Source organism: Branchiostoma floridae, unplaced genomic scaffold (assembly GCF_000003815.2).
Source record: "Branchiostoma floridae strain S238N-H82 unplaced genomic scaffold, Bfl_VNyyK Sc7u5tJ_1583, whole genome shotgun sequence".
NCBI classification, from domain to species: Eukaryota; Metazoa; Chordata; class Leptocardii; order Amphioxiformes; family Branchiostomatidae; genus Branchiostoma; species Branchiostoma floridae.
Window position 1 is genome coordinate 353,834 of NW_023365777.1, and position 16,188 is coordinate 370,021.

Consider the following 16,188-nt stretch of genomic DNA (forward strand, 5'->3'; position numbering starts at 1 on the left):
AAAGCCTGGTTGATGGGCTGTTTGTTTGACAAGATGGATAGACCCATTACTGCTGCTGGTGGGAATAGCCCGTGCATTCATTTATTCCAACATGATGTATGGAATGTACTGGATAATTGCTGGGGGTGAGAGGAAGCCGGATCGATCAAATAACAAATGAAAATGCAAATGCTTTGGAAGTGTTGGCTATTGTTCAAAGTGTTTCTGATGAGGTGAAAAACAGTAGTTTTCAGAGGCTTGTGGTGATGTATGGCTGAAACATATTGACCTGTTCTTGCCAGGAGTGGGGGTGGGGGGTGGAGCAGTTGCTTCCAGTAGTGTCATACATTGTATATGCCTGATTAGCACTGCAGTCAGTAATTTTGAGATTGTAGTACACAGCACACAGATACCGCTCCTTTGTTAGATGGACAGGAATAGGTTAATACCTGGTGATGTCATATTGTGATTCAGGCTTATCATTAGCGGATTAGAAATTGGATACTCCCCATGTTGTAAAACCTTTGATAAGTGGATTGACTGTACGTAGGCCTCTCTCAAATTACAAAATTCATTATCATTTTCCTTATGTAAGATATGAGTAGCTTGTTCCTGAAAACATACTGTGAAATGTGCAGTTGAAAATTTGGTTGGCCTTAGCCAGAGTCTTTTAATTTACATACTTCCCTTTATTCAAGTCACTTTAAATTTACATGTACATGTATATACAATGTACTGCAAATATCTTTTGGAAATCTAGGAACACAAGTTGATAGTTGTTGATAGTTGTTACTCAGACAGGAAGGATTGATACTTAATCCTTTGAGCTTAGACAATCGGTGACAAAACCACAATATGAAGGCTTCTGTCAACATTCTACATATTTTTCTACACACTGACTCCAATGCCTTCATGAAGCTAACAACTAAAGTCACTGCATCTGTTGAACGGAATACAGTAGACAGCTCTGGGTTTAAGTAAAAGAGAACAGGATTGTTCTTTATATTTTCTAGCACTACTTCACCTTTATCCACAGGGGAACCTTTATCCAATGTTTTAATAACATGATATTTAGGGCACATTGGACGGTGGTTGAAATTGCAATATTTTCAAAATATTGCTGTTTACAACCACAGTCTGTCTACTTCACTAGTTAACATTGTTGAATACATTGTTTTTAAAAACAACGGATATAGGTCACCCCACGGATAAGGTGAACTTACTTCCATGTAGACAACCAGTGGTCATAGTATGCCATACACAGAAAACATACACAGAAAACACAGGTTCAGGAGGCAATGAGGATATTAAAAACATCGGAAAACATCTATTCAGTGACTATAAATTAAAAGGTATTGTACTAGATGGTACCAGCTAGTCTGAAACAAAGACAGTTGGTAAAAGTGCTGGGGGTGGGGGGCAGCAATTTCACATACAGATCCTATGGAGCATACAATAGTCTCATTGTGCTTGACTGGTTTGAGCTGATGGCAAACATTCTATAATTGGACAGTTTGAAAGGAATACTGGACATTGGAGTTATTCCATATTTAGTGGTAGCAAAGGACTGAGATGAGATCTGCATCAATTTCTTGGAATTGGCTGCACTAGCTTCAAAGGTATCAAAGATCATATACTCCAATGCATATGTCTCCAATTCATGGGACCAAAAGCCAGAATTGTGCCATTAACCATTACCGGTTAAGCTGCAAACCGAAAGGTTTCCAAACTCCTTACAGCCTTACTGGCACAGTGATTGAACTACCTCTCCTCTGTTTGGAAGTTTGCCAGGTGCACTTTAGTCTTTAGACGTCTCTCCCACCTTATCAACCGTCATCTGAGTGTGTATGTTGATTAGAACATGTAGCCTCTGTCTCGGTTACCCAAATGTCACTGAATAGTTGATTAATTGAATTAGATGTTGTGAATATTATCTAATGTAATATCTAGTGTATACTTAGACTGGATTGACTTAGCTTGACATATAATGTTTTATTCAAATATTTCAAATTCTAGAAAGAACCGAGCTGTTAGTGATGGTATTCATGTAATTCTACATTGCCATCCATGAATACAAATATCTAGCATGAGGTACACATGAACTTATGACTGTTCTTGGTGGCAAATTTGCAGTTTAGTTACAATGTTACACCACAAAAATTTGTGTGTCCTCATCAGTGTTATAGCATACACAATGTTGCATATAGTGTAAGACAATGCATTTGCTGTTTAGTGTGCATTTTGCTAGGGCACAACATTGAGGCATGTCAGACTATCAAAAAATTACAACCGCTTGGATCTGAGCTTGTATCATTACACCACACCACACTAGTACTGCAATGATTTCTTTGTCTCATGCATTTATTGTGTATAGTTGTTCTCACTCATATTTATTCATACTGTCTGTGTTTCCAGGTGGTGTACAGAACTATTGAGCCACAGGAGACGAACCTTGACCTCTCTTATCTGGCAAAGTCAAACAGCCCCAAGATGAAAGCCTACGGCAACCTTGAGTTCACCTGCAATGAGGTGTCTCCTCTCGACCCCGTGACCTTCCTCACGCCTGAGTCTTACCTCGAGCTACCCACCTGGACAGCGAAGCAGACTGGGACGATATCCTTTGACTTTCGCACAAAAGAAGACAATGGCTTGCTGATGTACAACTTTGGAACTGTAGAACAACCAGATTTCTTTGCCTGTGAACTTTTAGACGGCCATCTTTATGTCATGTTTGACCTTGGGTCGGGGCCAGTGAAGGTCAAAGCCACCCAGAAACCCCTGAATGATGGAGAGTGGCATCATGTGGACATCCAGCGGGATGGCCTGAGCGGTATGGTCGTGGTGGACTCACGACTCAGCAAGTTCTCTGTTCCTGCCGGTAGCTCGCAGCTGGGACTCAACAGCAAGTTATACGTCGGCGGATACGGCACCAGCTGGAGCGCCCTACAGCTTCCCAAAGAGATCTGGTCAGGCAAGCTGTACTACGGCTTTGTCGGTTGCATGAGGGACATCTACATGGATGGGCGCAGCCTGGATATAGCAGCCATTGCCAAGCAGCAGGGTGCAGTAGGTGTGGGATCCTACTGCCGGCCCATGCCTGACCAGTGCAGCAGCAGGCCCTGTCAGCAGGGAGGGAAGTGCAAGGAGGGGTGGAACCGCTACATCTGCGACTGCTCCAAGACTGTCTACTCTGGCAAGAACTGTGAGAAAGGTCAGTGTTTTCCATTCTTTGTTTTATCATCCCACCTAGAAATAATTGTGAAGTTTATCCAATATATAGCAAGAAATACCAGATTGCAAAATGACAACCCCTGTCCCTGGTGCTGAATAACAGTAACTGTTATGCTGTGTTTTTTGTCCAATTGAAAACAAATGTAATTTTTATTTGATACAAAACTTGAAGTACATTCCCTTTCCCTGGTGCTGAATTAGTGATTGCTATGCTGTCATTGCTATCAAAGGCCTGTCCTTGTTTGTGTGCCTACTATGCATCACATGACCTACTGACGTCACTGTGATACGTCATCCTACCGTCACGAATTTCACATCTTGCATGCAGTGCCCATCAGAGCACATCATCCTCGCTCCTGTCAATCAATTAACCCACGGGTAACTCGATACATGTACTGCAGTGGAACAAGTGAATCTTTTCAACATGCTTGTGCAAATTAGCTTACATCAAATGATGCTTAGCGCCATGTCATGTGTGGGGAAGAGAGGACTACTGTTAAAGAAATGATGTACTTGTACATTGTACCAATTCTCTACAAAAATGTCCTTTAAAGTTTGTATTTTGTTTGAGTCATGTCGGCCATGTTCAAATTTATCATTGCCCTCTTTGAAGCACTTGAAACATTATATTTAATATTTTGAAGGATGTTCGTCTTCAGCAATGACCACGTTTTGGTGTCTAGACAGTTTTTGATTGTCAGTGAAAATACTGCAGGTCCATTTGCCTGTCTTCAACTCCCATTTCCAAGTACACTGACCTTCAGAAGAACATGGCAGGAGCTGGCTGCCTATGCATTAGTAAGAAATTAGGGGCTTAGATGGAAGCTGGAATGATATCAGGGCGTGTGTGCCAGTGCATGGCTGCCGCGAGCCGATAAGCCTTGTAACATCAGGGCTGCGGGCAGATTACCCGTGGTAACGACCATCGAACAATCAATACTCAAGTCCCGCTCACCTTAATGAGAATGGAATGAAATGCAAATTTTGTCACCTTTCTGTTGGTTTGGTACAATCCTGCGGCCACCTGTAAGTTCTCCACGGGACAGGTACTACAGTAATTGATGAGCATCATATGCTCCAGCCGGGCAGCTTCAAGCCTGAATCTTTCATCAGCTGTCACTCAAATTCCATGGCGAAGTCAAAATTTCAAATCATCCTTCTTTGATTCCCTGCATAGCCTAGAGCAGGAGCAGTACATACTAGCCTCATCGTTTGTTGTTGTTAGACATACAAACTTGAGACAAGCCACCTGGTTGGTTGTGTAATGACTCTAGATCGTCATTCCCTCATGGAATAGTCTTCTTGAGGTTTTGCGTCTAACATATTCTGACAACAACCATGCACATGCACATATGCGGTCTGACAGCTGCCTCTATATCCACTCTTTGGGAGGATTGGAGAAGTCAGAGTTTGTCGACTGCAGTTTCCCCAGTTTGTTATTGTTGTCCCATGGCATTGCCCCCCTCCCCTAGCCTTGCCATTGGAGAGTAACACAGTTGCAATGCAATGAACCAATGATTGATGATTATGCCTTTCGTGGTGACTTTGCTTTTTTGTAGTCTCATCCATTAGAGAGGTTTACGGGTCACTGCATGTTTCTTGTTAGCCGTTATTCACAGTATTAGCCATATCGGTGATGACAGGGACCAAGGACAATGTCATAAACAACATGATCTTGTTTAGGGGATAGACAACAGTGACAACATGACAAAGCTTATTTTGAAAGAAAAAAAACAAGCATTATGGAAATCTATGAATAGCTCAATGATTAGGAACGATGTGTTTCTCACAAAAAAGACAGGTATCTGCAGTTTGAAAATATGCTGATAGGAGGCCCAAATTGTTTTTCTGAAGGCCAAGAGCTACCAAGAAATCTTGAACTAGAGACACAATAGGGGCCCAAAACCTTTTTTCATTTTTTAAGGTCTGGGTGCAAGGAAAAAATAAAGTTAATCAATTCAAGTTGTTTACATATGATTTACCAAGCACAAGATTTGCAGTATCCTCTTGATGATCTTCCAAAGCAGCTTATCTTATATTAACTTATCATATCTGCATTTTTGTTTGATGAGAAATAAGATTTCCCTTTAACGTCAATCCCAAATAAAATAAGATGATTGCCGATGTAAAAATACATTCCCAGAAGAAGAGGAACACTATTAAGCCGCTTCATTCATTTATGCACTCAATGCTTCATACGTCATTGGTAACCGGATGCGGTAATGTACTCCATGACGAGATATCTTTCCTACAATTGATGTCAGTAAATGTGATATGCACAGTATACGCCCACACCTAATAGACATAGGGTTCGTTCTCCTTGTCCCACACATACTCAATGTCAAACCCAAGCTGATGCATGATGGCCACCATTTTGAATGTATGACTTCCTTTGGCAGAAGGTCACATCTCTTTGACCCCAACATGGCTGATTCAGCTCAGATAACGATAATCCTGATGGCTCGGTGACAGCATCAACCTGCATTGTGTACATCAAACTCTCTTCACACTCTGTAGCTAAAGATCTTAACTTATCACTTCCTCCAGCACAAGTTTCCACCGGCTGCACTCTTGGTTTTCAATGGAATAACGTATGTGCAAGTTGTAATGGGGAGATAGGAAAGTAGCCATGATTGATGATGATAACTTTGTACATTCAGGTCAATGTCTGCGTGCTTTCATAGGGAATTACGCATTATGGGGATGGTTACTTCTACATGTATTAGTTGGCAGTAAAATCTGGTTAATGCACTCTCATGCTTTTCCATTTGCATTCAGCAAAGGTAGTCAGCACTGCCGCATGTTTTACCAACTCTCTTCATCAAAGATGTCAGTCTGTGTCCCTCAATCATAAGTAGTGACATGTAACACAATGGCAGCATTGAAGGTCAGACGAGTCACTCATAACGCATCATGACAGCCTAAAATACCCGAGCCACATGAATGAGATTATTCCCTAGGAAGATTCTCGAAGAGCGTAACGTCACCCCTTGATCAGCAGGATTCCCCTAAGACTGCTTGACGATGTTGTCACAGGATTTCCACTTGCCTTGCTAGGACCCTTCCTGTAGCACAACAGCAGGGATCATCAGCACCCACCAGACAGGGTGTTCCCATGAGATGCCTTGTTTCATTTGGATGAAGTTTCTCTCTGCCTATAGTTTTTATATGACAGTACAAAATGAATGAACGAATAAACTGTTCATGTTACACTGTAACATTTCTACCGAGATCTGCAGCAGATGACTGCAGTACCAGTTGTTCCACTGCAGCAGCTGCAGTTGTTGATACTCCTCGCACACATGTATGTATATCAACAAAGGGCATGGTGTTGACTTTAAACCAATAAATCCCTATTTACAAGGCAAAGGATCAAGTTTCTGATACATTCATGCATATTCTATATTGTCACAATGCCCTTTTCTAAATTCTATAATGCCTGAATATCAAAAGTATATTCAAAGGGGAACCAGTTTTGTGAAGCAGAGACTTGCTATGAATATACTAGTGTCTATACAAAAGTCATGTAGTTCGCCATGATGCATTTTAATATCCTAGATTGCATGACAAGCTGAAACTTTAAAGGGAAGACTGACACACTGGAAAATGTGATAATCCCAGCTCCCTGAAGGATTAGGAGCCCTAAATCCAGATTAACAGCAAATCTGCTGGGTAGGTGCACATGAAGGTTTTTCTACTCGCATCAGACAACTGATTTTGCAATTCCAACAATCTCCAGCTTGGCTTTGGATTCAGTGAATAAAGAAATGCTAAATGCTTTCCTGGGAAGGTTGAATGGATGTCATACTGACTGTGACAGGTGATCATTAAGCTGGGATGGGACTCTTAGTGGAGAAAAGTGATGTGGAGAAAGGTCCTGTCAATTTCTGGAAATGCCAGAGGAACCGGAAACCCGCTGTGATTCCGTCTTGGCCAGAAGACGGAATGGCTCATTTGACAGTTGGAAATGGTAGCAGTAGTAAGATTGAATTTCTTGGTTGTGTTCCTTGCGGAGCCGGGTTTAGCGCAGACGTCAAGAGATCCCCAAAGTCATTTGCTGCCTGCAATGAGTGGAGCAGAGAAATCCTAACGTGACAGATCCATTTACTGTGCCGGGAATCCCGACAGAGTTCTATTACTTGGGAACTTGAACCTAAGGAAAGATTGAGGTTCAGTGGAACTCGTGATGTTGTAATCATTCTTTATATTCAAAGCTTTTAGTATTAGATATTCCTATCCCTAATATACAATTTTGGACAACATTTAGTTACAATTGGGGCCCCAACATAATCATGTTCAAGAAAATAACAGGAAACTGTGATTGCTTCCTTAAATAGTTGAAGGGTAGGATATGTAATGCTACTTCACCTTTATCCGTGGGGTAACCTATATACGTTGCTTTCAAAAACGGGTATTTAGGGATATCAAGTTCGACGGATGATAATTTCTATTTCTAAAAACTACAATAGTTTGAACATATTACAACTTAAAACCATCATCCGTTGACTTGATATCCTTTAATACCGTTTGGGTGAACACAACGAATATAGGTTACCCTGCGGATAAAGGTGAACTAGCATTACAGCACTATTTAAGTTCACTGTGAACTGAGTTTTAGATCCATGTTGCCGACTGGCAACTGGTAATGCAAGAAATTAATTACATTGACAAGGAGGCAGTGCACATGTACGTGTATGTTCCTTACATTAATGGGCTCATTCGTCACCAAGGGTAGAAAACAGTCTACCCACACACACACAAAGGGAAGGGTGAAGTATTTATGTTACTGTCGTGGAAGGGATTACATGCAGCACTAGTTTTATGTGCAGTGGAGACAGGGTTGGAGATCAGGGACTAGTACCGTTGATGCAAGAAGTAAATCACCAAGGCCTTCATACTTAAATAAGGCACTGCACAATGCATGTTCCCCACATACATTTGTATTCATATTGTGTGTCAAAAAGGCCCCCACAGAAGCCGGGACACATGTTTAATCCGACAAAGAAATGATGCAGTGATGCAGATACCAAGCATAGGAAGATTAAATGCAGCTCTAGGTTTATAGCTAACACTAGTTTACCTTTATCTGTGGGGTAACCTATATCCGTTGTTCCTAAGATATCAAGTAAATGGACGGTGGTTTCAAACTGTCATATAGTGAAAGTACTGCAAATTGAAAACACCGTCTGCCCACTAAGTCTTGTTATCCCTGAATACCCTGTTTTTAAAAACAACAAAAGAGGTTACCCCACAGATAAAGGTAAATTACTTTGTAGCATTACGACTCCGCAAAAAACCTAGAGCAGTATACTTCAGCACATGACCACCTTCTGCAAGATGGGAGACCCAACTCCTTGCATAGAATTCATATAAGAAAGTCCTTGAAATCTAGTTTTGAAGGAGGCTGCACTTGCTATACAACACATTTACTAGTAATCCATATACCCAGAGTGAGGTGTGATAGGGGTCATTTGACAGGAGAATTCTCGCAACAGTCTCTGTAGTAAAGACAGAAGTTTGGCTCTTCTTTTAACAAGGACCCAATGGGGCCCCAGAGAGCAGCAGCCATATCTTGTGGGAAAGTAGAGGAACCGAAAATGCAGTCTCATCCCACATGCAGATCAGTGCAGGTGGAATCCGACAGTGATGAACTTTGATACAACTTTAACCCTTTATCTTGCAATTACTTTTAGATAGGGAGAAAATAACACCTTCTATCAGCAGCTGGGATACAAGGGCTTAATTCTGTTTGAAGATGGGGAAGCCGGTATGCAATTGCCGTTACAGATGAATACTAATGATCGCTCGTGTGTGCACCAACAGAATTGTCGGGAGATGTTTAGGATGTAGGATGTGTACGGAGTGTTATGGTTGTCAAAAAAGTTTCAGTAGACTTGCAATAAACTCAAGAGTTTGTGTGAGAAGACTTGAATGAGAGATGTTCAAACTACCAGTGGTACGTATCAAGTCCACGTTGCAAATCTTTTTCAACAGAGGAGCAGTTTTCATGGCGGATTGCACACTTATCATAGCTGCTACATTGAAAGTATTCTGCAGGTTGAGAAAGTAATCTAGTGTGTAACAATGTAACGATGGTGAGTACAAGATGTGATTAGACAATTGCTGAGCTGGCTGATGGTGGTATGGAGCTCCAGGGAATGGGTCTATTCATGGCCATTCAGCTAGTAGGATTGAGGAAAGGGTGAGCTTGAAAGGAAGTTGTTTTGTCAGCATTGCAGGGTTCTGTGAAGGTGAATTATACAGGGTGTGGTACTTGCTGATAAGACTGTGTGGTGATGTCTTTTCTGTGAGAACGTGACGTTGAGTATTTGCCCCAAAAATCAAGAGGTTCTGAGTTCAACCCCTTGGCATGTACCAGCCATTACCCTTTGGGATGGTACTTAACATTGAATTTCTTAACTTTACCCAGGTGAAAACGAGTACCTAGCTTCAGTTCAGGACATCCATTGAATAGGACATTAAATGGAGGTACAATGTTAGAGGATAGCCACACCTCAAGTACATGAAAAAACAAAGACCATGCTTATTATGCAAAGACCAGGGGTCTATCCCATTGTCAGTAGATTGAAATTTACAGGCTAATGTATGTATACTCTGTACTGTTCTAAGATTCCTCAGCCTGAAGGGTTGAGTACATTAATTAACAATAAAGAGGAAGAATACGCACATGTCTGATTCCTCGTTTGGTGGATCTTTGAAAGAAAATTTGCATTTGAGAGCAATTCACTTTAATAGAATACATCACTAAAAGTGTCGGCTATGTAGCCATTGTATTGTTTTCATGATTATTATTCCATCAATGGTATTGGAAGTTTCAAAATTTATCATCATCAATAAAGACTTAAAATTCAGTTTTCAGTAAAAATTGGTAAATAGGTAGACTCATAATTGATAACCAAGCAATTTCTTCTTATTGTAAAATACTAGATATGACAAGTTTTGTGTTGCATAGATATATCTGCAATCAATATTTCTTATTTATTGATATACCCCAATGGACACAAACATCTTATCATTTATCATTGTGCAGAAGACACACAGTTTTGGCCATTTTTCTCAGAAACTATGATTTTAAAAAGGCTAATATAATTGTACCTGCTTTTACATAAAATGTATGTTGCACAGCTTTCCCCCTTTATATCACAAAAATTGTTGTCCCAGGAAGTGTCCCAAACTTGAAACTAGAAAGTGCAGACATGGTATTGTCCCCAGAGACAGTGTTGAGTCCTTCTGCTACTCCCCCTCCCACCCTTCATCCCAGCCATCTGTCTGGGAAGTAATATTCTACGACATGCCATGCTGTCCCAGATGGCCCTGTGCGGTAAATCACCATTACATAAAAATTGTTGCCATTTGAGTCTAAAGGACAGCCTAGCTGGTGATTCTTCATGCCTTTTGTGCGTTTTTGGTAGCAGGTTGCGTACCCGCTGCCTTGTCCTATGTGTTGACATGGCGCCACAAGAGGGCTGGTGTAGAAAACGATGACAGATTATTGGCAGAACTTTCATCAAAGAAGAAGGGCTACTGGGAGCGATTACGTGACCTTTTTGTCCCCTGGTTTCTGAGCATGTCTTCCATTGATTTCCACCTTCTGAAGACCAATTTCCACATGTCGATATTTTACCCACAATGACCAATCAGGCCGCTGTAATGACCCATGTATAATCGTGATAAACAAGAAAACTGAACAAGGACTTCGAGTTGATCAATGGCAAACTATTTAAGGATTTCGAATCGATGAAGTGAGGGGGCCTGTCGAGCTTGTTAGCTACCATCCCATGTTCTTTGCCAGTGGCGCTTGTTTAGGAGGAAAATTCCAGGCAGGAATTCAGGCGTACAGCGATCAATACTGATCAATAGCTGAAGCAGGGCACACCACTCGGATATGCAAGCTGTAGGACAGCAAGACAGAACCACTGCTCCTGCACAGTGCATCAAATTGCTTAGTCTCTGGTTCCCACAATGAAGTGAATCGCAGCGTACATGTATTTTATCGCATTATGAGGAAGTGAATCAAGAATGTCTGTAATAAAAAGCAATCCCTCGGCGCAGCAGGCCGTAATGACGGGACTTAATTTCGGGCCCGGCATCAGCTTGCCTGGGAAGGTATAAATTTTTCAGGGGTGATAAAATAGAAATGTTTTAGGAGTGTACCACCCATAAGCTGCTTGAAATGCGTGAAGTTGGAACTGCTAGGGACAATCCTTATCTTGCAAGAGAAATGTTGAGATAAAGTCCTTTCATGCCTGTATCAGTTCCTTGTGAGATTGTACAGTAAAGATATCTGGCTATTGGTGTGCAGCATCTCTACACATGTAGAGTTTATTAGAAATGCAGAAGTTAAGTATATATCTTTCCTTGAAGATAACGTTCTGCAAATAGCACTGCGATAGATTGTATCGTATGAGGTTGTGCTCTCCTCCATAAAGATGATATCCTATTATTGCATTCTGGGACAGTGCTTCTACAAATACATATCTGCCAGATTAACTTCTTTTGCTTACAAGTTGGAAAGCAGTTTGTTATGATTTTATTAATGCAGATTGTGATATCACATGAATGATGGAAACTGTGTTCATCACATCCTTTGGAATAGTAGTAAGTTAGTGTAGAGCCCTGAAGTAATGCAATGTCTGGAATGACAGAATCTTACTTTCCATGAAATCTTGACTTTTACAAATGATATCTCCAGGCACTTTTGATAAAAGCAAAAATAAAACATGTATCATGAACAAAATTGATTGTAGATGACTAACATCACACATTGAGGTTCCTTTTGAATTTTCATATTTCATACCTGAGGTTTGATAAGTTCTCTATGATAGGCCCAGCATGTCTAGGTAAATGAAAATATCTGACTTATATACATGATATTCAATTGAAATAGCCTAACTGTCAGTCAAAAGGCTTTTGATTAATGGTTTCCAAGCATGTTCAGTCTTTTGATCAACATGTAGCCGAAATTATAGCTCGGCATTTATTGGATGTAATATCAGTCTTGCAGATTTGATATGTTGATATTAAAGCAATATTGGCGACTGACATTTTCTCCCTATCTTGTCGTAAATTCTCATGATATGTTGCTGAGGGGAGCAATTGTGCAGAACACAAGAAATAGCTTGTAAAGATGTGAAATGTAAAATATTACTAGAGGAACTACCAAATGTCACACATCATATTGCTGACAATTCAATCGTCTTTGCTTGTTTATTTTTGTGTGGTGAATCATTCTCTTCCATCCAAACCCAAACCCATTCAGACAGACATCTCCCACATGGCTTTGTCGTGACTTCCGGTCTATTTGACTTTCTTTTGAAGCCATATTAGAAGTGCACTTAGTCTTTACAATATCTGCCGTAGACTTTGATGCATGGCACTTTCCGACTGCATTCATGAGGAAATTCTCTGGAGGCAAATCCGTGTTGCATCTGCAGTATATCTCCCCAGCACTTAGATATGCATGGAGCACAGAGCTGTCTGAATGGCACTGAGAGTCCACTGGGCGGATGCTGACGGATACATTTGTAAAAGATCTATAAAGTCGCTCAACTTTGCATGCATTTGACAAATAAACTAGATTTGCAACCAAACTGTATAGACAGCATACTAGTATTACTTTGCAGTAGGAGACACAGGCATTTTGATTTTATTGAATTTCTCCAATCTTCTTGCCTTTTTTCTTGCATGAGTGTTATTCCTTGTTCAGCTGTCTCTTTAATGCTTGCTAATTTCAAAGCCTTTCCTTTAGGATGTCTTTTGATACTGCTTGAATCAGTTTAGTCCAAATTTAAACTTAGCTGAGAAGAAACTGTTTCCTTTACTCAGTCTCATTCTCAATCATCTCAAGAGATTGCAGACCCTGATATCTGATTCTGATTTTCAAGATTGCTGCTGGAATGGGGGCAGTCATCTTCCCTCTTCCATACATACTGTACATAGAGATTCTTTTATATACCACAGTGTTGATAAGGATGTTATCTACATGATTGTATATTTGCTCGGCAATCCTATAAACCTATGTGATAACAGTTTAGTGTAGGGAAATTAGTAAATGCATAACGTTGGACCTTAACCTGTTGTGCTTTGTTATGCTTTTGCAATGTAATGGTCAGTGGTAAAAGTTTGCTGGGAAGTGCTGTATTCTTCATTCTTCAATTCTAGACCTGCGGTATCATACCAACCTTAGAAATGCCAAAATCAAAGCTGAAACGAGTTTTCTTTATTTTGTGAAACGTTTTTCACAGTTATTTTTGGAACTGGCAGGTTGTTGTCCTTGGTGCTGAAATGGTTGCTGTGAACATATGTTCTTTAGTCATGGAAAGCTCCCTTCATTTTACTGAAACTAATACAGATACAGCTTTTTTCTTCTTCGTTTATTATGAATGTATTATTAAAAGTCTGTTTTATGCACAATTTTTTATGTTTTATATGCAATGGGTGTTGTGCAAAAGTATAATTTCCTGACAAGTTAGAAGTGTTATGAACAGTCGATGATACCATCTTTTTAATGAATTCCAGGTCCAGCAAGCTTTAACAGTTCTCATGTATGCCTTGATATCATATTGCAGGTGATTTCCATAGGATTAGCAGATACTTTCTCCAAGGTCTGTAGTTGGGGATAGATATTGTCAGGATTCTAGTCTTATATAGCTTGCTGCTAGTGAAGCTAAAGTATGGCTTTAACCTTCATGGATGAAAGCACCTGTACCGAGGCTTCAGGCCATGTTAGTTCATTCAGCGTCTAGACTGGTAATGCTGGTGGCTTAATGTACTGTAAAATGCTTTTTAAATTGGCAAGGCTGAATATTAGCAATTCTGGAGTGGAAAGTAATTTCACAGAGCTTTATTTTTGTGGTGGAACAACTTTTCTCTTGCTAGCTGATGTATATCTTTTTCCTATATTCTGTGGGATGAATTCTAGTGATAAAAATGGCTGTAATGAAAGCTCAATTTTCCCATTCTGCTGTCCCAGTGATCAGCTTTGAAGATATTGCATAGGCTTTGACCGAGGGAGTACTACGTACTTTCATCTGCAAGAGTTGCCAGGCAGACTTTTAACCTTCAGCTTACTGAGGTAGCTGTTTTGAACAAATTTTGCTTTGACAACTAACTTAGGCAGCAGCAAGAAAGTTAAACAACAAACAACACTGAGACGGTCGCAGTACTTCACATATTACAAACTGACTGCTTGTATATCAACTTAAACTATACAAAATGTACATGCATGTAACCTAATTATTTGTGAAAGAAAATACACAAGCCACTCTACTCCTGTCACCTTCAGTGTGAAACATACAATGGCGTATCCTCACATATTTTAAAGATTCAAAGCAAGTCCTGCTGCAAATGACAAATTGTCCTTTCAATATTTCATAACCCTCATTTCCCAAGTGCACATAGGCGAGACGTGCACCTTGCTGTGCCCCCCTCCCATCTGTTCACATGTCCTTGACTTAGATTCTCCTGTGAGAATTGTTTCTTTCCTTTCTGGCTGTGTCTTAATTTTAGACTCGCACACTCGAAGATCCTAAAATGCATGAAGTTGTATTTTACCCTGCTATCATTAGAGACGCTGCAACTGAGGGTGTGATAAGACTGCTGATTATCATTATAAGACTGCTAATCATGATTATGAGAGGGATTGATAGCCATGTGAAGGTCAGGTCTGTCATTAATAGAGCTCAAATTAGAAAATATATTACGGCAACCTTATCCGACTGTTAGGGCTTGTTCACAGTATGCAGGGCTCAAAATTCATTTTTGGGAATAGGTGTACTGGTGCACCCAATCTAGAAAATTGGATGCACCAAAATATTTTTGGTTGCACCACATAAAATAAAGTAGAATATATATATATCAGAATAACTTAATTGCAAACCTACTAAATTAGTAATTTAAACGGAGCTCTTCAGAAATCGGAAGTACTATGACAGTCATTTTATTATCTTTCTAACACATAGATGTCAAGAATATGGTGTTTACTTAGTATACTGACATCTTAACATACATAAGCCTATGAAAATATTTGGGTGCACAACTCCAATTTTGGGTGCACCTGGGTGCACAAAACCCCAGGAATTGAGCCCTGGTATGCAAAATGATGATGCTGGCCTCAACCTCATTAAACTATTTGAACAGATTGTGTTTTTTTTTTGTGTTTGTAAAGGGGCGTGACTGACTAGGCTTGTTCTTGTGCACATGCACAGAGTTCTCACTGAACTTTTAAACTCACGATTTACTGTATGCTGTTGTAGGTGATGCAGACAATTTTGATGTGGGCAGTTGAGAGTGTTGGATATAACCTACATTTTTCCTTACATTGTTGGAATTATTTCGCTTGATATCTTTCAAATTGAAATCCATAAGGTTGCAGCAGGTGCGATGACTTCATTCGTTGCAGAAAGCCATTATCTTCAACAGAGCACCTCTCATATATTGAGGGCACATGTCATTCAGCATAGATGGTCCCAAAGAAGTCCTTGTCACCTCGAACTGTAGAGTTCATGTCAGTTGGAAGGTGCCAAGGTTAAATATATCCTAAGGTGGGGGAGGGGGGTCGACTGTAATTGCCACCAAAGCCTTTGAGTGACCTCATGTAGTCTAATCATCAAGCAGGTAGAGCAAGGTTACTGAAAGCTTATTGTAATCACTCTGGGGATATGTCTTATCCTTTTTCATTAGGAACATTGGCACCATATGAAAGCAAAGTAACTGTTGCGTGATCAGTGCTCGAGTATCTCACCAGTAAAAATGGGTTTCTGTGTTATAATGAAGTTCGAGCTCCTTTTGATTTGAATCAATTTACATTCCAAAGCTTAACATGTCTATTTGTAACAACACTTGAATGTCTGATTCAGTCAGTCAGAAAAAAATTTGAAGCAAGTTTAGTATTCTCTGTGTTGATTCTGTAGTTGGGTCACTGTACCCAAGCCCTGGCTCACCACTGTGTGAAATTTG

General features: G+C 40.2%; 1 protein-coding gene across 35 annotated transcripts in view; it reads left to right on the forward strand.

Moving 5' to 3' along the window:
• LOC118408405 (neurexin-3-like) overlaps positions 1-16,188 on the forward strand; it is a 220,668-nt gene that overhangs the window by 127,100 nt on the left and 77,380 nt on the right. For all 35 annotated transcript variants that reach the window (XM_035809174.1, XM_035809181.1, XM_035809183.1 and 32 more), the window contains one exon: positions 2,395-3,190. In XM_035809174.1, coding sequence (XP_035665067.1) covers positions 2,395-3,190 — 796 coding nt within the window. The remainder of the gene's footprint in view (positions 1-2,394; positions 3,191-16,188) is intronic.